This window comes from Oncorhynchus masou, chromosome 3, assembly GCF_036934945.1.
Source record: "Oncorhynchus masou masou isolate Uvic2021 chromosome 3, UVic_Omas_1.1, whole genome shotgun sequence".
Lineage (NCBI taxonomy): Eukaryota > Metazoa > Chordata > Actinopteri > Salmoniformes > Salmonidae > Oncorhynchus > Oncorhynchus masou.
In genome coordinates, this window is record NC_088214.1 from 43,418,902 (window position 1) to 43,445,615 (window position 26,714).

Here is a 26,714-nt window from a genome sequence, read left to right on the forward strand (position 1 = left end):
AACACGGTAGCGGAAACTATATTACAACACTGAAAGATACATGGTTTTGTACAAGTACTTTGAACAAAAGTCGATCATCGGAACTGAAGATATGTGTATATGGAATCGACTGACTACACTTTGTATAGTGAAGTGAAAACGTACGCAAGAATTTTACTCCTGGGTAACTGGGATTACTCTTCGGAAGAAGAGCAGTCATTGTTGATTAAATTGATGACGATTATACAAAATGTGATACTGTGACTCTGCACGAAGGAGAGTCACTGTTTAGATGGCCATCACCAATCTTAACAAAATGTGATACTGTGACTCTGCACGAAGGAGAGTCACTGTTTAGATGGCCATCACCAATCTTAACAAAATGTGATACTGTGACTCTGCACGAAGGAGAGTCACTGTTTAGATGGCCATCACCAATCTTAACAAAATGTGATACTGTGACTCTGCACGAAGGAGAGTCACTGTTTAGATGGCCATCACCAATCTTAACAAAATGTGTTCGGTCAAAAAGATAGAGGATGTCTGCTGTCTCGTTCATCTGAAGCACAGAGCCTTCAAATGCAAGGACTTGAAGCTCTTGGCCTTTCAACCACAGTTCCTCTCCCAATTCCTTCACGGCTCCTTCATAATGTAGACGTACAGTGTTGACAGAAAGTGCTTGCAGGATTCGGCAACGGGAGACAGCCAATGGGTCTGAGGAACGGCATCTAACTTCACCACACATTTCTTAATGTCGGTCTGGAAAAAGGCAAAGAGGTCACATTGGAAAGGTCACAGTTAGAAACTTTCAGGACACACTTGTCCCACATATCATTATTTCCTAAATTCCTTGTGTCCTCTAGCCTTTCTTCCTTCTCAAAAACACATTAGAGGAGAAGGTCAGAGGGAAGGACAACATTTTTTTGGGAGAAGGAGGATGTAAGGAATCAATGTTCCTTCAATTGAGAAGAAAACAAAAATCGTTGGTTATATGTTGCCCATGTGCTTCCCCTGGGAACCAGTAGAGGGCAGCATAGGGAAACTACTTACATCAGTGTCCTTCAAAAAAACGACATGGAGGCAGAGAGGAAGAGGTGAAGCGAAAGGTTTCACTCTCTCCAAACTGTCCAAAATTAGCCCTATAGGCTTATGGGCTAATTTTGGACCTAAGCCTGTCCCCTGCCTTCCCGCATTTGGGACAACAACATCCCATTTTTAGGCGGAGACATGAGCATCTCGTCATTATATACAGATCTCTGATGGAGGGGAGGACACTAGCTGTTGCCATTGGTGTCGGCTAATGGGGATCCTAATAAGTCAAATCAAAATCCAGTATGCGGATTTAATAATCTTCCTTTTACTTAAGCCACAACTATGTGGTAGTTACAAAAAAAAAAAAATGGCCCTTGGTCGGCAATAACAGTCCAGTCACTCACCCATCCTCCACGTTTCTTCAGCCAAGGGGCCAGGTTCTTACGGACAAACTGACCCAGACTGTCCACTATGGTTTGGACCGTAGCAGGCTGGTTCTGACGTACACAGTCCACCGCCAGAGCGCCGGCCACGGCATACATAGATACTACCTTACCCCATGTGATGCCTATGGACAGGAGAGAGAGAATCACAGATTAGTTGGCTGATTGTGGTGTAGTGGATCTTGATGCTTCATACTTTATTGCAATACTAAAGCATTAATGAAAAGTACTTAGCTAATATCAAAACAGTAGACTCCTAATAAGTGTGCATTGTAGTTAACCAGTCCCAATTCTAAAAATTATTTCTGAATCGTTTCAGGAAACTAGGCATATGCGTCACTACTTCACAGGAGAGGCATGTGACGGTAAACATGCGTTTTTTTCGGCAGAAATGCCTTCTGGAACATGTGAACTTTCATGTGACTTAATAACAAACTTTTATCCCAACTGTAAATACAAATCAAATTGTTAAATTGCGAGTCTAGTTAGTTTAGCTACGGAAAAAGACAGGAACCTTCCCGCTAGCCATGATTGGCTTAGATAAGGGATTGGCTGGACATGCCGAGAGATGTGTTCGGATTGGTCTGCCGTGTACATTGCAGTTGGGAAAGTATTCAGACCCCTTGACTTTTTCCACATTTTGTTATGTTACAGCCATATTGAAAAATGTATTAAATAGTTTTAGAAATAGAGGTGGGGACAGGTAAATGTCACATGACAAGTAAATAAATGTGTAAACACATGTACAACATTATCACATCAGCGTATAGAGGCAACGTGTGAAATAATATGAAAAATAAATGCAACATGAAAAATAGTGCACAGGAATGTATACAAAGAATGTGGGTAAAGGGATACTCTGTCAGAGTTGCATGCGTAAGAGACAGATTATGTGCTGGTGCGTAAAATATCACACCATGGCGTTAAGCAGAAACTCAGCAGGGCAAGGAATTACACAAAAGGCTATACATTATATATTTGCATTCGGAAAGCATTCAGACCCATTGACTTTTCCCCACATTTTGATTCTGGATCGGCACCTGGGACAGGGTTTGACACCACCATCAACAAAATCACCAAATTATAGAATTTCTTGTGGAAGAATGGTGTTGCATTCCCCGAATAGAATTCCAGACACTAGTAGAATCTCTGCCAAGGGGCATTGAAGCTGCTCTGGCAGCCAGACACCCAATTAAAGTAACTGCCCAGTGTTTCCAGATTTCTATCAAATACAAGTGAAATCGTTTTCCATCCAGAAAATGGTAACGAAGTATGTTAAAAAGCTGCTTTTATGTGTTGGAAGGGTGTGTACGTACCCTAACAACAGAATGGTATGGGCGTATACCGGTCATTAAAAATAATCACGCAAGTAGACCATTGATTGGGCAGCTCATCCTCCTCATGAAGTTGAAATCATGTTCTATGAGGAAAGAGCAAGCATTTTTGAAATGGCCGGTTTGAGAAACAAGTTTGAGGTATGTTTTTTTTATGTCCCCCCCCCCCCCCAATTTATGCTTTGGCCACACACACAAGTATAAAACGAGTCAACAGCATTATCTGGTACGAGTTAACAGAATACGATGTTTAAAAAGTGAGACGTTCCCCCGGGAAGTTACTTTAAGATACTGTTTTGTGGTTCCTTTAGTTTGGCAGTTACCTATATCGAGATGCTCCAGTTTCGTGCACATATGCAGTCCCAAGACACTGCATACTTCAGAAGTCTACTGTACAATATAGCCAATAGAGAGAAAGACCGCATCAGAGCTTCACATCAAAGAGGTCACTTGTTTCCTATTAAAGCCGTTCGGGTGCCACCCTTGTTATTGCTGTGATGCAATAGCGAGGCTAATGGCATTAGCCTCCTTTAAGCCGTTTTGTTTGCCTGAACTGACTGACCTGTGGCTTGGCTCTATAGACTTCGGGGAAGGTTTAAATAAGGTAACTCCCTCTGGGACAGGACTGTGTCTAACTCCCTACAGAGATCTGACCCTGATGTGAGACAACACAGCCCAGGATAGAGAGAAGATTGTCTGGGTAGAAGAAGAAGGAGGGAAGGGAGAGGAGTGGAAGAGCGAGAAATGGGGCACATTTGGGGGAAGCAAGCTTGGTTGGTGCACTTGGCAGGAAGTGTACAAGAGAAAGCTGCTCTTTCAATGCATCAAATCAAATGTATTTGTAACATACACATGGTTAGCAAATGTTAATGCGAGTGTAGCGAAATGCTTGTGCTTCTCACATCCAACGGATGCGAAACGGCTAGCTTAGTTAGCGGTGGTGCGCACTAAATAGCGTTTCAATCGGTGACGTCACTTGCTCTGAGACCTTGAAGTAGTAGTTCCCCTTGCTCTGCAAAGGCCGTGGCTTTTGTGGAGCGATGGGTAACGATGCTTCGTGGGTGACTGTTGTTGATGTGTGCAGAGGGTCCCTGGTTCGTGCCCGGGTATGGGCGAGGGGACTGTCTAAAGTTATACTGTTACACTTCTAGTTCCGACAATGCAGTAATAACCAACGAGTAATCGAACCAAACAAATCCAAAACTACTACCTTATACACACAAGTGTAAAGGGATAAAGAATATGTACATAAAGATATGAATGAGTGATGGTACAGAACGGCATAGGCAAGATGCATTAGATGGTATTGAGTACAGTATATACATATACATATGAGATTAATAATGTAGGGTATGTAAACAAAGTGGCTGGTGATACATGTATTACATAAAGATGCAGTAGATGATATAGAGTACAGTATATGTATATACATATGAGATGAATAATGTAGGGTATGCAAACATTATATTAAATAGCATTGTTTAAAGTGGCTAGTGATATATTTTACATTAATTTCCATCAATTCCCATTATTAAAATGGCTGGAGTTGAGTCAGTGTGTTGGCAGCAGCCACTCAATGATAGTGGCGGCTGATTGATGGCCTTGAGATAGAAGCTGTTTTTCAGTCTCTCGGTCCCTGCTTTGATGCACCTGTACTGACCTCGCCTTCTGGATGATAGCGGGGTGAACAGGCAGTGGCTCGGGTGGTTGTTGTCCTTGATGATCTTTATGGCCTTACTGTGACATCGGGTGGTGTAGGTGTCCTGGAGGGCAGGTAGTTTTCCCCCAGTGATGCGTTGTGCAGACCTCACTACCCTCTGGAGAGCCTTGCGGTTGTGGGCGGAGCAGTTGCCGTACCAGGCGGTGATACAGCCAGAAAAGATGCTCTTGATTGTGCATCTGTAGAAGTTTGTGAGTGTTTTTGGTGACAAGCCGAATTTCTTCAGCCTCCTGAGGTATGTCCATTAATATGTTATTAACATATTATATGGGTCATAAAAATCGAGAATTGACTCATTACACACATATGTTTCTGCATCTCACCGGTAGAAAAACAGGCCATCTACATTTCCCGATTGTAAGCAAACCACAATATCCAGAATTGATAGCGATTTCAGGATGCCTTCAAGGGTGGGAACACAATTGGACAAGGAAGCATGGCTCCCGTCAGGCTGTAGTCTTTACAAAGCCAGGGAAAACGAGTCACCCTAGATATCCTTCAATGTCCTGGCAGATAGGAGCGTCGTTAAGTTCAATGGCTCTGTTGAACAAGGACAACCATATCTACTCATCCTAGTGAGACCGTGCAATTGGCGAAACACAACGGCCACAATAATTGCGACAAAACATGACTCCATTCAATTTTTTCGATTAGACAGCAGGCTCAATCAAACGATTGGTTCAACTCTCCCGGCGCACTTGTTGATAAATATCGCTCTAGGGCATAATTATCTCTGACACACCTCTCATCAATCAGAATTATGTAGGGGGACTGGAAAAAACACCCCAAATAGTGTCTAGCAGCGAAAAGTGCAGCGAAAAGTGCAGCCAAGTACTTCCTCATCAAATCTAGAAACCAATGATGTCACATAATGGTGTATTACTGGATGTCGGAACCCTTCATTTCAACAGTTTTTGAACCACGAGTCATGATCAAACCTGTGATTATGGTTCATTACGGTCCGTTTGCCTTAGTGCAGCATTTGATTGACATAACATCATTATTCTCTATTGCAGTCATCGCATGTAAAGAATGTCGCTTATCTTTTCAGTCCGATAAATATACAGCTGTTGAACCCCACATCCCTTAAAGGCCAACGTTGCCTGGGTCAGTGGTTTGTTTTCCTCTCTGGAGGAATCCCACGGTGTTCCAAAAATGCCCCTGGTGACGTCAAAACAGTCACAGTTCAGCCAAAATGTTAGCTAGGAAAATGCTTGAAATTGAGGCTATTTTTATCTTTCCAGACATAGAGCCAAGTTTGAGAGACTTATTATTCACGCGGTCCAGGGGACTCATACTGTGCTGTAGCAGTAATTCATATGTGACATTGAATAACTATCTTTAATCATGCCAGAGTGGCACGTCCCGTAGCAGAAACTGTGTATACTAGTAATGTTTCTTGTTAAAGTTTCAACTTGTCAAGTAAACAGACAAAGATGTACAGTGAGATGCATTCACACAGCAGAGACTGTATGTACCAGTGTCGGAATAGAACAGTTGTTCCAGACACCCAATGTTCTCCTGTGTTTCAAAGTTACATCAAAGTAGACGGACAAAAAGAACACATGGGTACGTGTTTTTTGGTACATGTTCAGACTTCTGTCTTTAGGGAGTACATAATTTCATATTTATGGTAAATGATGCTACTGTGTGAAAAATGTGTCACAAAAACAACGTTTAACAAAGTGTTGCAAAGAAGCAATAGTTTCAAATAACCGGGCATCTTGTAGCCCTGTCTCAAAACACACATTCCTCAAAGCTCATGTAGGATTGCTTTGTCCCCTCTAAGCACAAACACATAGGGTTTAAAATCAACTTAAGATTTGTTCCCAAACCTTGCGATGAAAGAGTTAATCATGCATGTCAATGGGAAAACGTGGGAAAATTCTGCTACGTGTGCAGATTCTTAAAGGGCTTACGTGACATCAACCTCCCAAATCCCCACAATTGCTACCCCTTCCCTTGCAGCTGTTCACCTGCAGAAAAGATCTCTGTTGCCACGGCAACAAAGGCATCGGATACCGTGGTCTCCATGGCCACTGAGATGTTGAGCTGTCTCGCCACGTTCCGGTAGACACTCGGCCGCATGCACTCCAGCTCATCACCTAGGAAAACCAGGAAGGACCACAAGGGCTGAACAATTAGAGACAGGGTAGCACTGAGAAAGAACTACAGGTCCATCTACCCAATTAACAACTTCATGACAAAGTGACTTCGTTGAAACAATCATTGAAGCACAGGGGCATTAGGAAAACCAGACTGGTCAGAGAAACTGTCATAGGTCAGTTGTTCCCAAACTTTTGGGCTCTGTGTCCAAGCAAGATTTGTTGTAATAATTTTAGTAAACAAATTCATTGTCTCGGCCATAACCCAACCCAAGCTGAACTAATCAGCCAAAGCCCATAACCCACCAGTGTCGAATCTATTCAGGGACCATAGGGAATCTCAAGGGAAACACAGCTCCAAAGCACTGACCTATACTGTAAAATGCTAGATTTGAAGACAAGTGGTGCACATGCATTCAAGCAGGATTTTTTTGGTACATTAAGTTTGTAACAGTTTGCAGCAGGTTCTTACCGAGACAGAGAAGCACGGCAGACACCTCACAAAGCGTTGAGTCCACCTGAGTTTTGGACGAGCCCAGCCCATAGATGTTGAGCCTCGAGTGTATGTAGTCCCTACACAGTGCCTTGGACTGGGACACCAGTTCTTTGTCGGGCGGGGAATGGTCAAAGGCTTCCATCACCCCGGCTGCAAACACAGAGGAGCGACGAATCACCTCCATCTCCAAAGCAGGATTCTGATCAGGGAAAACCTGATCACTTCGGTGTATCAGTGCCTGAGTGGTTCTTAGCTGGAGCCACTACAATGAACTAAAACTCCAATCTGTTGAGAAAGTCAAATGTTTTGTATTTATCAAAATAAAGATTTTTGTGAATATATGAAACAATAAAAATGGGTAAAAAAATGCATGATTTAATATCATACACCACTTTCTTATGTATCTTCAAGTAGGTTGTATGATTCATAAACTTGCCATAGCCCAAATTTAGACACCTTTATTAATTATTTTATGAATAAGACGTGTTCTAAGGGCATTCTATAGCAACAACTTGCGAGATAAGTCATGGTCCAATGACTGTACCAGCTAGCCCGTATTGCGAGGCTGATTAGCTAGACAAACAGGTGTGAAACAGACAGGTGTGCACGCAAAGTGAGAACACAACATGGAATCCATGTTTAGTTTTCATTTGGGGATGGGGTTAGCATCTAAAACCTGGAATTAAAGTTACTGTCCAGTGAAAATCTCACATTAAACACATATTCTGTTAACTTATACCCAAATAATGTTGTTGACTCATCCTGTAGGCTACTCACATGTGGCCAAAGCATAATTAAAAATAAATTAAAAAAACCTCACCTCTAACATGTATCTCAAACATACATTCATACAGTGTCTTGACTGTGTCCAGCTCGCGAATAATCACCTAAATGAAATCTAGACATTCAGGTAGCATCGAGAATTCCAAAAACAAAGGAGAGAGGACTACATTTCTTTGCAAATTTAGACAGCAAGGAAATATAACCAATTTTCAGTGAGGCTCGTTGAAGACCAAATGCAGCCCCCTTGGCAAAATTAGTTTGGCACCCCTGGCCTCGCCCATTATTGGAATAAAGGACTTTACTTGTTTTGTTTAAAGGGCGAATTACCTCTGGAAGCCAAAACAGCCACATTCTCCAACTAAACTAGAATCCATTCCCAATTGCAGTATGGTTCTAGAAACATACTCCCTCTACTTTCATATCACATCAAAATAATTTCACAAATGCTAAATACACACTTACTGTGTACACTGTTTAAACCGGCTTTAACACAGTTGCAGCTTACATTGTTTTTCAGTGACAAAACGTTTGTGGCATCCGTCTTCCGTTCACATTCACACATGAGACGGATATCTAATTATCACAGGTAGTCCATTATGTCTTCCATAAACAAGCCCTGTAACGTGGGAATATGGCCATGTGGGAATCCTATAAAATCTGTGTGTCAATTTAACCATGTATTTTGAAAATGATTTACTGCTGATATGGAATAAGGTCCTTATTCTTCCAAAACCGTACCACAAGCGATTTATGTTAATGTTCAGACCAAGCGTTGCAGCTCTTTTAACAAAACTCCCCCCTACAGAAGACGCTTTCATCCAAAGAATCTTATTTAAAGGAACTGAGAGTCATTATCAAGGTCTACCCCAGGGCATGAGACAATATTATTAGTATAGGCCTACGATTATTTAATATCCCTACGTGTATAAGAAACGTATACATGTGTCACAAGCTATACTAACCGCACAATTAGTTTGGAGCATTTCCCCATCATTTATTTTACTACGAAAATATATTAATGTATGTAGGCCGTTAAACATATATGCATCGCTTAGAATTACGGTGAAATAGCATTTTCTTCTTCATTATTCATTCTCAATCACACCTTTCAACCTGGGTATTATAAGTAACGAGGTGAGAGTGAACTCACCTGACACCTGCTGAAAGACACGCATCACAGGGAATTCAACGCGGACTTTTTGATTGGATTCAAATCATTCCTCAGGTGCCAAGCTAAGACAAGTCCTCTCGGATACGATGTTCAAATTCTAATTCCTGTCTGCATTACCGTCGTCACAATCTAATCAAACAACCCCATCTCAACGGGGATATAATTTATGGAATTCCTTGTCTTGCACGCGCAACCTTCTACAATTAAAACCTAACGCTTTGGCAAACTGCAGATAAGCCCCGTGATTAATGTAGCTACTAGCCTGTAAAGACCAAATTCATTGAAAAAGTTTAAGGTAAACCAGCTCTTCAGTTTCCTTCCTTCTGTGGCAAACGATTTGATTTGCGCAGAGGAGACAGGAAGCGCAGAGTACGTATTTTGACGCACTCTCTGCGCAGCACAGCGGTCCTTGGCCACAGTCATAAACTTTATCAACGGAGCATGTATTTTTGTCTGCTTTAACATAATAACCATGAAAATTCATTCATATTCTTATAATTAGTTGTATCATATGTATTGGTTATCTGAATGAATCTCATTCTAAATTGTATTTAAATAAAGGTGGCTGTCCGAACAAATAGGCTCGCCTGCAACTCAATAAAATAACGATCTCATAGCCCTACTAGGTATAATCCATTTATAAGGGTATTGATTGAACACCAATGGCACTGTTACCATTGTTTAGTCTACCTATACCGAAAAAACACCATGTATTATCTCTATATTTAACTCATCCCAAAGACAAAGGGGCCAGGAGTGGCGCACCTTTAATCCCAATGGGTTAAAAGGATTAGAAATAGAAACCACCTCCTTAGTCCTTACACGCAAACATGCTCTCCACATTCCAAATGTAGGCCATAACAATAAACAGTGTGGGGAAGCTACTAAGAAAATTTACTATACGAAGATTATACCAATTACTTATTACTGGAAGAAGTGAAGATACACTAAATCTACACTTAAGAAAAATGTGGTTTACTTATAACTCAAGTTACATTGTAAAAGTAGTTCATTGCATCAACACTAATTAGTGGGAAAAGTATAATATCTAAAAATATAATGTCAGACTACAAATTGCAAGAACAGATCATTTTGGAGTCAGATGTTAACAGAATGTGTCATTTCGCCTATTAAACACAAAACTACGTTTCAAGTGAGAATTAGACAGGTCTGATGCTAAAAAAGGAAATTAATTGTTGCCTACTTCACCCATATTTAATTTTGTTTCTGCAAAAAAAGTAGTGTGTAGTTCCAGTAGTTAGCTACACCTCTACATGTCAAAAATGACATTGAGTTAAATTGAGTTCAACAACCACCAAGTTACTGCAAAATGTAGGTAGATTACTTGTTGAACTACATGTAGTTCACTACTCCCCAACAATGACAATAAAACATGACTTTATTACTTAAGATTATTCAATTGATTTACATAAGGGTAGTGATTTCATTTGGAAAGCTATGGGTGGTGGGGTTCAGTAATGTAATATGTAGTATTTCAAAGGTACTACATAAATACTAATCAAACATGAATCCAAACCACTTCCTTCAATGGAAATAGATGAAAAGTGTGTGTGTGTGTGTGTGTGTGTGTGTGTCTGACTGCAGTGTCACTTCCACTTTTCACCACCCATCTCTGCTTTTCAGTCTCATAAAAAGCAGATTGTTGGAAATCCCTCCAGGTCATCTGTCATCATGCCCTGTGCCTGGTACAGGGAAAACACTTTGGCTAGGCAGTAGATCCTGACACTCCAGGAAAGCTGATATTTATGTCTGGGCTGTTGGGGCCTTGCTTCAGTGGCTGGTGGCAAAACCTGCTCAGATAGCCTGAGGGATGCTGCTCTGAGGATTTTCTCTTTCCTCTTTCCTCTGTTTGCGCCTTCCTCACTGCCCCATTTTAACTGCGGATCTCTTTCACCATCCTCTCGACTGCAACCTGTGGCAGAGGGGCATCCTGGGGAGGACACACCCCTGGTGAGTTTACTGGAGCAGGTGCCTGGGGTGTGACTGGGACAGTGACCGTTTCACTCTCTGCAGTAAGACGCTGCCACCGCTCCTGTGTGTCCAGGAGCTTCTCTGGGCTGGTGTTAAGAGCAGAGCTGATGTTCTTATGCTTGGCCAGATGTTTCATATGCCTGGAGATATGCTGCCTTGCGGTAGGGTGCAGGAGGCTGTTTGGGTCATTGCATGTACTCTGCACTAGGGCAGCATCATCCCCATTCACCTGCTTCAGGATTCAGGCTGTCTTTCTCACCATGGTGCTTGGCCAGGACCCCATCAATGGCTGTTCTCATGGGCTCTTTCCATCGACCGTGGTCCAAGACAAAAGCGTGACCTCCTGCCTTGATTGGCCTTGTGTGGGCAACACAGCAAGAAGCTGACTGGGGCAGTGGTGGTGTTGCTAGCAGAGGTGTGCATGGCAGATCTGAATGAGAGGCACAATACTCTTTTAATAACAAAGCGTTGACTATACACAAACCTAAACCGTGTGTGTTTGTGTGTGGAAATGAACCCTGATGACATTCCTGAATAGTGTACCATCTAAATAGCTGTGATATATATTTTCAATAACAAAAAATATAGTTTTTACAGCTGTGGACCAAAACTGGTTTTGGTCCACCAGGTTCAAACAGGGGTTTTGGTCCACCAGGTTCATACAGTGGTTTTGGTCCACCAGGTTCAAACAGTGGTTTTGGTCCACCAGGTTCATACAGTGGTTTTGGTCCACCAGGTTCAAACAGTGGTTTTGGTCCACCAGGTTCAAACAGTGGTTTTGGTCCACCAGGTTCAAACAGTGGTTTCGGTCCACCAGGTTCAAACAGTGGTTTTGGTCCACCAGGTTCAAACAGTGGATTTGGTACACCATGTTCAAACAGTGGTTTTGGTCCACCAGCTTCAAACAGTGGTTTTGGTCCACCAAGTTCAAACAGTGGTTTTGGTCCACCAGGTTCAAACAGTGGTTTTGGTCCACCAGGTTCAAACAGTGGTTTTGGTCCACCAGGTTCAAACAGTGGTTTTGGTCCACCAGGTTCAAACGGTGATTTTGGTCCACCAGGTTCAAACAGTGGTTTTGGTCCACCAGGTTCAAACAGTGGTTTTGGTCCACCAGCTTCAAACAGTGGTTTTGGTCCACCAGGTTCAAACAGTGGTTTTGGTCCACCAGCTTTAAACAGCTGTAAAAACAATATTTTTGGTTATTGAAAATCTATTTCACAGCAATTTAGATGGTACAATGTTTCCACACACTATTCAGTGCTTGTCTTCTCACATAAACTGAAATTGAGCAAATAGTGTAGAATTTTTGCAACCATGAAATGACAGAGCGATTTCCACTAGATAACACAGATACTTTTATTATTACATGTTTTACATTGATATTATTTCTCAACAGTAGATTCCTTCACTGGTTTTCTTTGCATTTGTTTTTTTTTTCTCCCTTCACTTTGGCCTGCTTTTATTATTATTATATATTTTATTATTACTTTTCTATTGTTTATCTATTTTCTTTCTCTCTGCATTGTTGTGAAGGGCCCGTATGTAAGCATTTCACTGTTAGTCTACACCTGTTGTTTACAAAGCATGTGATGAATACAATTGGATTTGATTCCGAGACGGAACAAAGGAATGAGTAGTGTTGGTGGGGAGATAAACAAATGGTTTCAATTGTGGGTGTGCCCATGTGGCTGGGGATCAGAAGTAACTGGTGCGAGAGAGACAGGTTGAGGTTGCCAAGGTCCGAGTAGAACAGAAGGTGAGTGGAGGATGATGGTTCAAACGTGGTTACTAGGCCAATACAGAGTGGTAGGAATTTGTGCTTCAATAAGGTTGCCTTCTTAGCATTCATTGTCAATCATAGAAAATATATGTTGTGATAGCAGCTGCGGATAAGTACTTGGGTGTTTGAGAGTTACAAGGTGTATTGAATAAAAGAGTCCCGTCCTCCCAGGCCGTTGGCCTGGTGTAGGGTCAGTTAGGGTTAAAGTAGTGTAATGGGGTGTTTAATTTTTTTAAATTATGAAATAGTGATATATAAGTGTAGGGTTAGTTGGTGGTATGTAATAGTGGTATATAAGTGTAGGGTTAGTTGGTGGTATGTAATATGTAATAAGTAGTATGTAATAAGTCTAGGGTTAGTTGGTGGTTTGTAATAGTGGTATATAAGTGTAGGGTTAATTGGTGGTATGTAATATGTAATAAGTAGTATGTAGTATGTAATAAGTCTAGGGTTAGTTGGTGGTATGTAATATGTAATAAGTAGTATGTAGTATGTAAGAAGTCTAGGGTTAGTTGGTGGTATGTAATAGCGGTATATAAGTGTAGGGCTAATTGGTGGTATGTAATATGTAATAAGTAGTATGTAGTATGTAATAAGTCTAGGGTTAATTGGTGGTATGTATTAGCGGTGTAGTGTAGGGTTAATTGGTGGTATGTAATATGTAATAAGTAGTATGTAGTATGTAATAAGTCTAGGGTTAGTTGGTGGTATGTAATAGCGGTGTAATGTAGGGTTAATTGGTGGTATGTAATATGTAATAAGTAGTATGTAGTATGTAATAAGTCTAGGGTTAGTTGGTGGTATGTAATAGCGGTGTAATGTAGGGTTAATTGGTGGTATGTAATATGTAATAAGTAGTATGTAGTATGTAAGAAGTCTAGGGTTAGTTGGTGGTATGTAATAGCGGTATATAAGTGTAGGGCTAATTGGTGGTATGTAATATGTAATAAGTAGTATGCAGTATGTAATAAGTCTAGGGTTAGTTGGTGGTATGTAATAGCGGTGTAGTGTAGGGTTAATTGGTGGTATGTAATATGTAATAAGTAGTATGCAGTATGTAATAAGTCTAGGGTTAGTTGGTGGTATGTAATAGCGGTGTAGTGCAGGGTTAGTTGGTGGTGCAATTTTTTTCTTTCCCCCTTCCTTCTTTTTTTTGTGTATCACTAAATCTAATGTGATCGATCACACACTACCGCAGAGTAGATGACGGCATGCACAAACAAAATGTGCGAACACCATGATACCAAAGAAGAAGACCTTATGGAGAAAGATGTCAGGTGCACAACCGCAGGTGAGTTCTAGAAAGGTATGATTACACCTCGTAGGATTGGAGGGTTTCAAATATAGAGGAGGGGGACGGGAGGTTGATAGGCATCAAGTACAAAAAATAAAAAAATGTATTTCAGTAGCTAATGAGGAAGGACTTGTGGAAGAAAGTGGAAAAGTTGAAGAAACAAAGGGGGGAAAAACCCTGGAAAAAGAGAGGAGTGCTACAGCAGTTTGAAAGGTGAAACTGACAAGAAGAAGATGGGGGGAAAGGTCGAGGGTACAAGGTAAACCTTCGGGACAGAATATCGAAAACCATACTTTAGGAGCTCAGAATGTGAAACTGATGAGAGTGACATGGAGTTTGAAAGAACTGAAGAGAGAAAGGACTACATTTAAAAAAATGAAGGAGCAGTTTCGGAGCTACAAGGAGTAGAGTTTGATGTGTGTCATGCCTGCTCCCGCTCTCCCTCTCTTGCGCTCGAGGTGCTAATGAAACTTTCACTCCCTGTACTTCCTTCTTGTCTCCAGCGTCGACCCTTGCAGAAGCATCAGGTAGTTGTGGTTGGTGACGTGGAGTCTGGGTGCTATCGCCGAGGGAACCGGAGGTGCCTCAGCTAGCTCGTTGGGCATCCACGCCTTAGCTGGCTCGAGAGGTCGTCTTGCCTAGGTGGGCTCGGCAAGCACCCACCCCACGTCATGCTTCAGCCGGCCATCAGGCTCCCGCGCCTCAGCGGGTTCGTTGGGCTCCCAAACCTCAGCGGGATCGCTGGGCTCTCACGCCTCAGCCACATTGTCAGGCTCCCACACCTGAGCCGTCTCGCCAGGCTCCCACGCCTCTGCCGGTTCATCGGCCTTCTACGCTCCAGCCGGCTTGTCCAGGCTCCCACGCCTCTGCCGGTTCATCGGCCTTCTACGCTCCAGCCGGCTTGTCCAGGCTCCCACGCCTCTGCCGGTTCATCGGCCTTCTACGCTCCAGCCGGCTTGTCCAGGCTCCCACGCCTCTGCCGGTTCATCGGCCTTCTACGCTCCAGCCGGCTTGTCCAGCGCCCATGCCTTGGCCGGTCCGTAAGGCTCGCCAAGGTGGGACACTGGGTGGTACCCCTAGAGGGTGGGGGGAGGGGGTACTGTCAACCAAGCTCCCGCTCTCCCTCGCCAGGCTGCCCATCATTACGCACACATGTCACCATCATTACGCACAACAATCTTTAAACAAGGTTTCAGGCAAGCTACTTTTCCTTTGTGAGCCAGCCAACTATATCTATCACACAATCACATCAAGCAGCTGAAATGACAGAAAACCATCTACATTTTTGTTTGCTTTACCTTGGATTATATTGCCATTTCTTTGGATATATCCATTACAATGACCCTGATAAATGAATTTGCCTGGCTCTGAGAAGCTGTCAGTCTGGTCACATTCATACAGATCGCACGGTGGAGGTCCACAAAAAAACGGCAACATTGATCCCCAGGTCAGAGAGGGAGACAGCAAAGTTTAGACAAAAGTCAACTGTTTCCAACCAAGTGCTCGAATCCGGGCATTGGGAAATTTTGAATATTACTAAAGGTTTCCGCCCGGTTTCAAACCGGGGACCTTTCTCGTGTGAGGTGAATGTGATAACCACTACACTACAGAAACAGATGCAGTGGAATACAATGGGTGTGACTGACTTTTGCATGTGAGGCGAACGTGATAACCACTGCACTACGGAAACGACAATGCAAAAAGAGGAGGTCGTGGAAAATATTAGGAATGCCCACAAGTCTACCTCACATAATATCCCAAATTGAGTACCACAGAAAGAGCCATAATACCCATTAAAATATAGCGGACAAACAGGAAAATGGTTCCAATCGATTTTCCACCCTTCATGTTCCCCACAGGGGATTTTAAAAACACTTAAAATAAGAGCTGTGTTTCTTGTCGGCTTACCCTGGCATGATAAACTATTTGAATCATTATGGACCTCAGACCACACGTAGCAGGAATATATTCAGAGCGCCCAAGCTTGCCACACATGCAGAGTGCGTTGCACAACAACAAAGGTAAGTCTGAATACCAAATACTGAGAATTGCGAAGGAAAAGCATGAATTCCGAAATTGGGACCGAGCCCGAAGTGAATAGGCTTACTGTCCAATTTGTTAAAATGTGTTTCCGCCCGGTCTCGAACCGGGGACCTTTAGCGTGTTAGGTGAACGTGATAACCACTACACTATGGAAACCTAAAACGTGGAATTGTAAGGGTGTGGCTGACTTTTGCTGGGTGGGGCATTTATCGCTCTCAGAACCTATTGAAAATCAGATATTCCTTTGTCCATTAATTGAGCAATAAGGCTTGAGAAGCCGGGAATTATCGTGTGCAGCCGGCTCTTGGAAGAGGCTTGGTGTGGCTGACTTTGGCTGGGTGGGGAATTTATCGCTCTCAGAAACAGGATGGACCTGAGCTCAATTTCCAGCCTCATAGATAAGGGTCTGAAAACGTATGTAAATAAGGTATTTTTAAAATATTTGTTTTATTATTAAAAACTTTATGTTATCGCTTTGTCATTATGGGGTATTGTGTGTAGATAGATTTTATTTTATTTTATTTCCTCCATTTTAGTATAAGGCTGTAACGTAACAAAATGTGGAAAAAAGTAAGGGGGCTGAAAACTTTCCAAATGCACTGTACCGATGCAGGCTAGCTTCTTTTCCTTTGCTAGCCAGCCAACTAAATGTATCACACAATCACATCAAGCAGCTGAAATGACAGAAAACCATCTACATTTTTGTTTGTTTTACCTTGGATTATATTGCCATTTCTTTGGATATATCCATTACAATGACCCTGATAAATGAATTTGCCTGGCTCTGAGAAGCTGTCAGTCTGGTCACATTCATACAGATCGCACGGTGGAGGTCCACAAAAAAACGGCAACATTGATCCCCAGGTCGGAGAGGGAGACAGCAAGGTTTAGACAAAAGTCAACTGTTTCAAACCAAATGCTAGAATCCGGGCATTGGGAAATTTTGAGTATTACTAAATGTTTCTGCCCGGTTTCGAACCAGGGACCTTTCGCGTGTGAGGCGAACGTGATAACCCCTACACTACAGAAACAGATGCAGTGGAATACTATGGGTGTGACTGACTTTTGCATGTGAGGCGAACGTGATAACCACTGCACTACGGAAACGACAATTCAAAAAGAGGAAGTCGTGGAAAATATTAGGAATGCCCACAAGTCTACCTCACATAATATCCCAAATTGAGTACCACAGAAAGAGCCATAATACCCATTAAAATCTAGTGGTCAAACAGGAAAATGGTTCCAATCGATTTTCCACCCTTCATGTTCCCCACAGGGGATTTTAAAAACACTTAAAATAAGAGCTGTGTTTCTTGTCGGCTTACCCTGGCATGATAAACTATTTGAATCATTATGGACCTCAGACCACACGTAGCAGGAATATATTCAGAGCGCCCAAGCTTGCCACACATGCAGAGTGCGTTACACAACAAAAAAGGTAGGTCTGAATACCAAATACTGAGAAGTGCGAAGGAAATGGATGAATTCCGAAATTGGCACCGAGCCCGAAGTGAATAGGCTTACTGTCCAATTTGTTAAAATGTGTTTCCGCCCGGTCTCGAACCGGGGACCTTTCGCGTGTTAGGCGAACGTGATAACCACTACACTACGGAAACCCAAAAGGTGGAATCCTAAGGGTGTGGCTGACTTTTGCTGGGTGGTGCATTTATCACTCTCAGAACATATTGAAAATCAGATATTCCATTGTCCATTAATTGAGCAATAAGGCTTGAGAAGCCAGGAATTATCGTGTGCAGCCGGCTCTTGGAAGAGGCTTGGTGTGGCTGACTTTGGCTGGGTGGGGAATTTATCGCTCTCAGAAACTTGATGGACCTGAGCTCAATTTCCAGCCTCATAGCAAAGGGTCTGAAAACGTATGTAAATAAGGTATTTTTAAAATATTTGTTTTATTAATTAAAACTTTATGTTATCGCTTTGTCATTATGGGGTATTGTGTGTAGATAGATTTTATTTATTTTATTTCCTCCATTTTAGTATAAGGCTGTAACGTAACAAAATGTGGAAAAACGTAAGGGGTCTGAAAACTTTCCAAATGCACTGTACCGATTCAGGCTAGCTTCTTTTCCTTTGCGAGCCGGCCAACTAAATGTATCACACAATCACATCAAGCAGCTGAAATGACAGAAAACTATCTACATTTTTGTTTGTTTTACCTTGGATTATATTGCCATTTCTTTGGATATATCCATTACAATGACCCTGAGAGGGAGACAGCAAGGTTTAGACAAAAGTCAACTGTTTCCAACCAAGTGCTCGAATCCGGGCATTGGGAAATTTTGAATATTACTAAAGGTTTCCGCCCGGTTTCAAACCGGGGACCTTTCTCGTGTGAGGTGAATGTGATAACCACTACACTACAGAAACAGATGCAGTGGAATACAATGGGTGTATTCACGACTTCCAGCCTCATAGCAAAGGGTCTGAAAACGTATGTAAATAAGGTATTTTTAAAATATTTGTTTTATTATTAAAAACTTTATGTTATCGCTTTGTCATTATGGGGTATTGTGTGTAGATAGATTTTATTTTATTTTATTTCCTCCATTTTAGTATAAGGCTGTAACGTAACAAAATGTGGAAAAAAGTAAGGGGGCTGAAAACTTTCCAAATGCACTGTACCGATGCAGGCTAGCTTCTTTTCCTTTGCTAGCCAGCCAACTAAATGTATCACACAATCACATCAAGCAGCTGAAATGACAGAAAACCATCTACATTTTTGTTTGTTTTACCTTGGATTATATTGCCATTTCTTTGGATATATCCATTACAATGACCCTGATAAATGAATTTGCCTGGCTCTGAGAAGCTGTCAGTCTGGTCACATTCATACAGATCGCACGGTGGAGGTCCACAAAAAAACGGCAACATTGATCCCCAGGTCGGAGAGGGAGACAGCAAGGTTTAGACAAAAGTCAACTGTTTCAAACCAAATGCTAGAATCCGGGCATTGGGAAATTTTGAATATTACTAAATGTTTCTGCCCGGTTTTGAGCCGGGAACCTTTCGCGTGTGAGGCGAACTTGGTAACCACTACACTACAGAAACAGATGCAGTGGAATACTATGGGTGTGACTGACTTTTGCATGTGAGGCGAACGTGATAACCACTGCACTACGGAAACGACAATTCAAAAAGAGGAAGTCGTGGAAAATATTAGGAATGCCCACAAGTCTACCTCACATAATATCCCAAATTGAGTACCACAGAAAGAGCCATAATACCCATTAAAATCTAGCGGTCAAACAGGAAAATGGTTCCAATCGATTTTCCACCCTTCATGTTCCCCACAGGGGATTTTAAAAACACTTAAAATAAGAGCTGTGTTTCTTGTCGGCTTACCCTGGCATGATAAACTATTTGAATCATTATGGACCTCAGACCACACGTAGCAGGAATATATTCAGAGCGCCCAAGCTTGCCACACATGCAGAGTGCGTTACACAACAAAAAAGGTAGGTCTGAATACCAAATACTGAGAAGTGCGAAGGAAAAGGATGAATTCCGAAATTGGGACCGAGCCCGAAGTGAATAGGCTTACTGTCCAATTTGTTAAAATGTATTTCCGCCCGGTCTCGAACCGGGGACCTTTCGCGTGTTAGGCGAACGTGATAACCACTACACTACGGAAACCTAAAATGTGGAATCCTAAGGGTGTGGCTGACTTTTGCTGGGTGGGTCATTTATCGCTCTCAGAACCTATTGAAAATCAGATATTCCTTTGTCCATTAATTGAGCAATAAGGCTTGAGAAGCCGGGAATTATCGTGTGCAGCCGGCTCTTGGAAGAGGCTTGGTGTGGCTGACTTTGGCTGGTTGGGGAATTTATCGCTCTCAGAAACAGGATGGACCTGAGCTCAATTTCCAGCCTCATAGCAAAGGGTCTGAAAACGTATGTAAATAAGGTATTTTTAAAATATTTGTTTTATTAATTAAAACTTTATGTTATCGCTTTGTCATTATGGGGTATTGTGTGTAGATAGATTTTATTTTATTTTATTTCCTCCATTTTAGTATAAGGCTGTAACGTAACAAAATGTGGAAAAAAGTAAGGGGGCTGAAAACTTTCCAAATGCACTGTACCGATGTAGGCTAGCTTCTTTTCCTTTGCTAGCCAGCCAACTAAATGTATCACACAATCACATCAAGCAGCTGAAATGACAGAAAACTATCTACATTTTTGTTTGTTTTACCTTGGATTATATTGCCATTTCTTTGGATATATCCATTACAATGACCCTGATAAATGAATTTGCCTGGCTCTGAGAAGCTGTCAGTCTGGTCACATTCATACAGATCGCACGGTGGAGGTCCCCAAAAACGGCAACATTGATCCCCAGGTCGGAGAGGGAGACAGCAAGGTTTAGACAAAAGTCAACTGTTTCAAACCAAATGCTAGAATCCGGGCATTGGGAAATTTTGAATATTACTAAATGTTTCTGCCCGGTTTCGAGCCGGGACCTTTCGCGTGTGAGGCGAACGTGATAACCACTACACTACAGAAACAGATGCAGTGGAATACTATGGGTGTGACTGACTTTTGCATGTGAGGCGAACGTGATAACCACTGCACTACGGAAACGACAATTCAAAAAGAGGAAGTCGTGGAAAATATTAGGAATGCCCACAAGTCTACCTCACATAATATCCCAAATTGAGTACCACAGAAAGAGCCATAATACCCATTAAAATCTAGTGGTCAAACAGGAAAATGGTTCCAATCGATTTTCCACCCTTCATGTTCCCCACAGGGGATTTTAAAAACACTTAAAATAAGAGCTGTGTTTCTTGTCGGCTTACCCTGGCATGATAAACTATTTGAATCATTATGGACCTCAGACCACACGTAGCAGGAATATATTCAGAGCGCCCAAGCTTGCCACATATGCAGAGTGCGTTACACAACAAAAAAGGTAGGTCTGAATACCAAATACTGAGAAGTGCGAAGGAAAAGGATGAATTCCGAAATTGGGACCGAGCCCGAAGTGAATAGGCTTACTGTCCAATTTGTTAAAATGTGTTTCCGCCCGGTCTCGAACCGGGGACCTTTCGCGTGTTAGGCGAACGTGATAACCACTACACTACGGAAACCTAAAACGTGGAATCCTAAGGGTGTGGCTGACTTTTGCTGGGTGGGTCATTTATCGCTCTCAGAACCTATTGAAAATCAGATATTCCTTTGTCCATTAATTGAGCAATAAGGCTTGAGAAGCCGGGAATTATCGTGTGCAGCCGGCTCTTGGAAGAGGCTTGGTGTGGCTGACTTTGGCTGGGTGGGGAATTTATCGCTCTCAGAAACAGGATGGACCTGAGCTCAATTTCCAGCCTCATAGCAAAGGGTCTGAAAACGTATGTAAATAAGGTATTTTTAAAATATTTGTTTTATTAATAAAAACTTTATGTTATCGCTTTGTCATTATGGGGTATTGTGTGTAGATAGATTTTATTTTATTTTATTTCCTCCATTTTAGTATAAGGCTGTAACGTAACAAAATGTGGAAAAACGTAAGGGGTCTGAAAACTTTCCAAATGCACTGTACCGATTCAGGCTAGCTTCTTTTCCTTTGCTAGCCAGCCAACTAAATGTATCACACAATCACATCAAGCAGCTTAAATGACAGAAAACTATCTACATTTTTGTTTGTTTTACCTTGGATTATATTGCCATTTCTTTGGATATATCCATTACAATGACCTTGATAAATGAATTTGCCTGGCTCTGAGAAGCTGTCAGTCTGGTCACATTCATACAGATCGCACGGCGGAGGTCCACAAAAAAACGGCAACATTGATCCCCAGATCGGAGAGGGAGACAGCAAGGTTTAGACAAAAGTTAACTGTTTCAAACCAAATGCTAGAATCTGGGCATTGGGAAATTTTGAATATTCCTAAATGCTTCCGCCCGGTTTCGAGCCGGGGACCTTTCGCGTGTGAGGCAAACGTGATAACCACTACACTAAAGAAACCGGTTCAGTGGAATACTATGGGTGTGACTGGCTTTTGCATGTGAGGCGAATGTGATAACCACTGCACTACGGAAACGACAATTCAAAAAGAGGAAGTCGTGGAAAATATTAGGAATGCCCACAAGTCTACCTCACATAATATCCCAAATTGAGTACCACAGAAAGAGCCATAATACCCATTAAAATCTAGCGGTCAAACAGGAAAATGGTTCCAATCGATTTTCCACCCTTCATGTTCCCCACAGGGGATTTTAAAAACACTTAAAATAAGAGCTGTGTTTCTTGTCGGCTTACCCTGGCATGATAAACTATTTGAATCATTATGGACCTCAGACCACACGTAGCAGGAATATATTCAGAGCGCCCAAGCTTGCCACATATGCAGAGTGCGTTACACAACAAAAAAGGTAGGTCTGAATACCAAATACTGAGAAGTGCGAAGGAAAAGGATGAATTCCGAAATTGGGACCGAGCCCGAAGTGAATAGGCTTACTGTCCAATTTGTTAAAATGTATTTCCGCCCGGTCTCGAACCGGGGACCTTTCGCGTGTTAGGCGAACGTGATAACCACTACACTACGGAAACCTAAAACGTGGAATCCTAAGGGTGTGGCTGACTTTTGCTGGGTGGGTCATTTATCGCTCTCAGAACCTATTGAAAATCAGATATTCCATTGTCCATTAATTGAGCAATAAGGCTTGAGAAGCCAGGAATTATCGTGTGCAGCCGGCTCTTGGAAGAGGCTTGGTGTGGCTGACTTTGGCTGGGTGGGGAATTTATCGCTCTCAGAAACAGGATGGACCTGAGCTCAATTTCCAGCCTCATAGCAAAGGGTCTGAAAACGTATGTAAATAAGGTATTTTTAAAATATTTGTTTTATTAATAAAAACTTTATGTTATCGCTTTGTCATTATGGGGTATTGTGTGTAGATAGATTTTATTTTATTTTATTTCCTCCATTTTAGTATAAGGCTGTAACGTAACAAAATGTGTAAAAAAGTAAGGGGGCTGAAAACTTTCCAAATGCACTGTACCGATGTAGGCTAGCTTCTTTTCCTTTGCTAGCCAGCCAACTAAATGTATCACACAATCACATCAAGCAGCTGAAATGACAGAAAACTATCTACATTTTTGTTTGTTTTACCTTGGATTATATTGCCATTTCTTTGGATATATCCATTACAATGACCCTGATAAATGAATTTGCCTGGCTCTGAGAAGCTGTCAGTCTGGTCACATTCATACAGATCGCACGGTGGAGGTCCCCAAAAAACGGCAACATTGATCCCCAGGTCGGAGAGGGAGACAGCAAGGTTTAGACAAAAGTCAACTGTTTCAAACCAAATGCTAGAATCCGGGCATTGGGAAATTTTGAATATTACTAAATGTTTCCGCCCGGTTTCGAGCCGGGGACCTTTCGCGTGTGAGGCAAACGTGATAACCACTACACTACAGAAACAGATTCAGTGGAATACTATGGGTGTGACTGACTTTTGCATGTGAGGCGAACGTGATAACCACTGCACTACGGAAACGACAATTCAAAAAGAGGAAGTCGTGGAAAATATTAGGAATGCCCACAAGTCTACCTCACATAATATCCCAAATTGAGTACCACAGAAAGAGCCATAATACCCATTAAAATCTAGTGGTCAAACAGGAAAATGGTTCCAATCGATTTTCCACCCTTCATGTTCCCCACAGGGGATTTTAAAAACACTTAAAATAAGAGCTGTGTTTCTTGTCGGCTTACCCTGGCATGATAAACTATTTGAATCATTATGGACCTCAGACCACACGTAGCAGGAATATATTCAGAGCGCCCAAGCTTGCCACATATGCAGAGTGCGTTACACAACAAAAAAGGTAGGTCTGAATACCAAATACTGAGAAGTGCGAAGGAAAAGGATGAATTCCGAAATTGGGACCGAGCCCGAAGTGAATAGGCTTACTGTCCAATTTGTTAAAATGTGTTTCCGCCCGGTCTCGAACCGGGGACCTTTCGCGTGTTAGGCGAACGTGATAACCACTACACTACGGAAACCTAAAACGTGGAATCCTAAGGGTGTGGCTGACTTTTGCTGGGTGGGTCATTTATCGCTCTCAGAACCTATTGAAAATCAGATATTCCTTTGTCCATTAATTGAGCAATAAGGCTTGAGAAGCCGGGAATTATCGTGTGCAGCCGGCTCTTGGAAGAGGCTTGGTGTGGCTGACTTTGGCTGGGTGGGGAATTTATCGCTCTCAGAAACAGGATGGACCTGAGCTCAATTTCCAGCCTCATAGCAAAGGGTCTGAAAACGTATGTAAATAAGGTATTTTTAAAATATTTGTTTTATTAATAAAAACTTTATGTTATCGCTTTGTCATTATGGGGTATTGTGTGTAGATAGATTTTATTTTATTTTATTTCCTCCATTTTAGTATAAGGCTGTAACGTAACAAAATGTGGAAAAAAGTAAGGGGGCTGAAAACTTTCCAAATGCATTGTACCGATGTAGGCTAGCTTCTTTTCCTTTGCTAGCCAGCCAACTAAATGTATCACACAATCACATCAAGCAGCTGAAATGACAGAAAACTATCTACATTTTTGTTTGTTTTACCTTGGATTATATTGCCATTTCTTTGGATATATCCATTACAATGACCCTGATAAATGAATTTGCCTGGCTCTGAGAAGCTGTCAGTCTGGTCACATTCATACAGATCGCACGGTGGAGGTCCCCCAAAAAACGGCAACATTGATCCCCAGATCGGAGAGGGAGACAGCAAGGTTTAGACAAAAGTCAACTGTTTCAAACCAAATGCTAGAATCTGGGCATTGGGAAATTTTGAATATTACTAAATGTTTCCGCCCGGTTTCGAGCCGGGGACCTTTCGCGTGTGAGGCAAACGTGATAACCACTACACTACAGAAACCGATTCAGTGGAATACTATGGGTGTGACTGACTTTTGCATGTGAGGCGAACGTGATAACCACTGCACTACGGAAACGACAATTCAAAAAGAGGAAGTCGTGGAAAATATTAGGAATGCCCACAAGTCTACCTCACATAATATCCCAAATTGAGTACCACAGAAAGAGCCATAATACCCATTAAAATCTAGTGGTCAAACAGGAAAATGGTTCCAATCGATTTTCCACCCTTCATGTTCCCCACAGGGGATTTTAAAAACACTTAAAATAAGAGCTGTGTTTCTTGTCGGCTTACCCTGGCATGATAAACTATTTGAATCATTATGGACCTCAGACCACACGTAGCAGGAATATATTCAGAGCGCCCAAGCTTGCCACACATGCAGAGTGCGTTGCACAACAAAAAAGGTAAGTCTGAATACCAAATACTGAGAAGTGCGAAGGAAAAGGATGAATTCCGAAATTGGGACCGAGCCCGAAGTGAATAGGCTTACTGTGCAATTTGTTAAAATGTGTTTCCGCCCGGTCTCGAACCGGGGACCTTTCGCGTGTTAGGCGAACGTGATAACCACTACACTACGGAAACCTAAAACGTGGAATCCTAAGGGTGTGGCTGACTTTTGCTGGGTGGGTCATTTATCGCTCTCAGAACCTATTGAAAATCAGATATTCCTTTGTCCATTAATTGAGCAATAAGGCTTGAGAAGCCGGGAATTATCGTGTGCAGCCGGCTCTTGGAAGAGGCTTGGTGTGGCTGACTTTGGCTGGGTGGGGAATTTATCGCTCTCAGAAACAGGATGGACCTGAGCTCAATTTCCAGCCTCATAGCAAAGGGTCTGAAAACGTATGTAAATAAGGTATTTTTAAAATATTTGTTTTATTAATAAAAACTTTATGTTATCGCTTTGTCATTATGGGGTATTGTGTGTAGATAGATTTTATTTTATTTTATTTCCTCCATTTTAGTATAAGGCTGTAACGTAACAAAATGTGGAAAAAAGTAAGGGGGCTGAAAACTTTCCAAATGCATTGTACCGATGTAGGCTAGCTTCTTTTCCTTTGCTAGCCAGCCAACTAAATGTATCACACAATCACATCAAGCAGCTGAAATGACAGAAAACTATCTACATTTTTGTTTGTTTTAAATTGGATTATATTGCCATTTCTTTGGATATATCCATTACAAAGACCCTGATAAATGAATTTGCCTGGCTCTGAGAAGCTGTCAGTCTGGTCACATTCATACAGATCGCACGGTGGAGGTTCCCCAAAAAACGGCAACATTGATCCCCAGATCGGAGAGGGAGACAGCAAGGTTTAGACAAAAGTCAACTGTTTCAAACCAAATGCTAGAATCCGGGCATTGGGAAATTTTGAATATTACTAAATGTTTCCGCCCGGTTTCGAGCCGGGGACCTTTCGCGTGTGAGGCAAACGTGATAACCACTACACTACAGAAACCGATTCAGTGGAATACTATGGGTGTGACTGACTTTTGCAGGTGAGGCGAACGTGATAACCACTGCACTACGGAAACGACAATTCAAAAAGAGGAAGTCGTGGAAAATATTAGGAATGACCACAAGTCTACCTCACATAATATCCCAAATTGAGTACCACAGAAAGAGCCATAATACCCAT

At 42.0% G+C, this 26,714-nt stretch overlaps 1 protein-coding gene and 12 non-coding genes across 13 annotated transcripts; all 13 read right to left on the reverse strand.

Moving 5' to 3' along the window:
* Positions 1-376: 376 nt before the first annotated feature.
* Positions 377-9,375, reverse strand: LOC135508346 (bcl-2-related ovarian killer protein homolog A-like). The gene is made up of 5 exons (XM_064928468.1): positions 9,043-9,375; positions 7,086-7,394; positions 6,485-6,613; positions 1,416-1,579; positions 377-738 (listed from the first exon to the last, which is right to left on the reverse strand). The coding sequence occupies exons 2-5, from the start codon at positions 7,291-7,293 to the stop codon at positions 613-615; spliced, it is 627 nt and encodes a 208-aa protein (XP_064784540.1). The 5' UTR covers positions 7,294-7,394; positions 9,043-9,375; the 3' UTR covers positions 377-612.
* A 6,880-nt stretch (positions 9,376-16,255) lies between these two features.
* Positions 16,256-16,328, reverse strand: trnav-aac (transfer RNA valine (anticodon AAC)). The gene has a single exon. It is a non-coding gene; the product is annotated as a tRNA-Val (tRNA).
* An 802-nt stretch (positions 16,329-17,130) lies between these two features.
* On the reverse strand, positions 17,131-17,203 carry trnav-cac (transfer RNA valine (anticodon CAC)). The gene has a single exon. It is a non-coding gene; the product is annotated as a tRNA-Val (tRNA).
* Positions 17,204-17,715: 512 nt separating this feature from the next.
* On the reverse strand, positions 17,716-17,788 carry trnav-aac (transfer RNA valine (anticodon AAC)). Its single transcript has one exon. It is a non-coding gene; the product is annotated as a tRNA-Val (tRNA).
* Positions 17,789-19,750: 1,962 nt separating this feature from the next.
* Positions 19,751-19,823, reverse strand: trnav-aac (transfer RNA valine (anticodon AAC)). Its single transcript has one exon. It is a non-coding gene; the product is annotated as a tRNA-Val (tRNA).
* Positions 19,824-20,623: 800 nt separating this feature from the next.
* trnav-cac (transfer RNA valine (anticodon CAC)) lies at positions 20,624-20,695 on the reverse strand. Its single transcript has one exon. It is a non-coding gene; the product is annotated as a tRNA-Val (tRNA).
* Positions 20,696-21,207: 512 nt separating this feature from the next.
* On the reverse strand, positions 21,208-21,280 carry trnav-aac (transfer RNA valine (anticodon AAC)). The gene has a single exon. It is a non-coding gene; the product is annotated as a tRNA-Val (tRNA).
* Positions 21,281-22,667: 1,387 nt separating this feature from the next.
* Positions 22,668-22,740, reverse strand: trnav-aac (transfer RNA valine (anticodon AAC)). The gene has a single exon. It is a non-coding gene; the product is annotated as a tRNA-Val (tRNA).
* Positions 22,741-23,541: 801 nt separating this feature from the next.
* On the reverse strand, positions 23,542-23,614 carry trnav-cac (transfer RNA valine (anticodon CAC)). The gene has a single exon. It is a non-coding gene; the product is annotated as a tRNA-Val (tRNA).
* Positions 23,615-24,126: 512 nt separating this feature from the next.
* On the reverse strand, positions 24,127-24,199 carry trnav-aac (transfer RNA valine (anticodon AAC)). The gene has a single exon. It is a non-coding gene; the product is annotated as a tRNA-Val (tRNA).
* An 802-nt stretch (positions 24,200-25,001) lies between these two features.
* Positions 25,002-25,074, reverse strand: trnav-cac (transfer RNA valine (anticodon CAC)). Its single transcript has one exon. It is a non-coding gene; the product is annotated as a tRNA-Val (tRNA).
* Positions 25,075-25,586: 512 nt separating this feature from the next.
* trnav-aac (transfer RNA valine (anticodon AAC)) lies at positions 25,587-25,659 on the reverse strand. Its single transcript has one exon. It is a non-coding gene; the product is annotated as a tRNA-Val (tRNA).
* Positions 25,660-26,461: 802 nt separating this feature from the next.
* Positions 26,462-26,534, reverse strand: trnav-cac (transfer RNA valine (anticodon CAC)). The gene has a single exon. It is a non-coding gene; the product is annotated as a tRNA-Val (tRNA).
* Between the last annotated feature and the right edge of the window lie 180 nt (positions 26,535-26,714).

Bases quoted from the DNA above. Each gene is read 5' to 3' on its own strand.
- LOC135508346 (XM_064928468.1), bottom strand. From the start codon at position 7,293: ATGGAGGTGATTCGTCGCTCCTCTGTGTTTGCAGCCGGGGTGATGGAA. The intron at 1,580-6,484 runs GTGAACAGCTGC...TCCTGTCCATAG, and splicing joins AACAGAGATCTTTTCTGCAG to GCATCACATGGGGTAAGGTA. The intron at 739-1,415 runs GTGAGTGACTGG...GCCTTTTTCCAG, and splicing joins TGAAGAAACGTGGAGGATGG to ACCGACATTAAGAAATGTGT.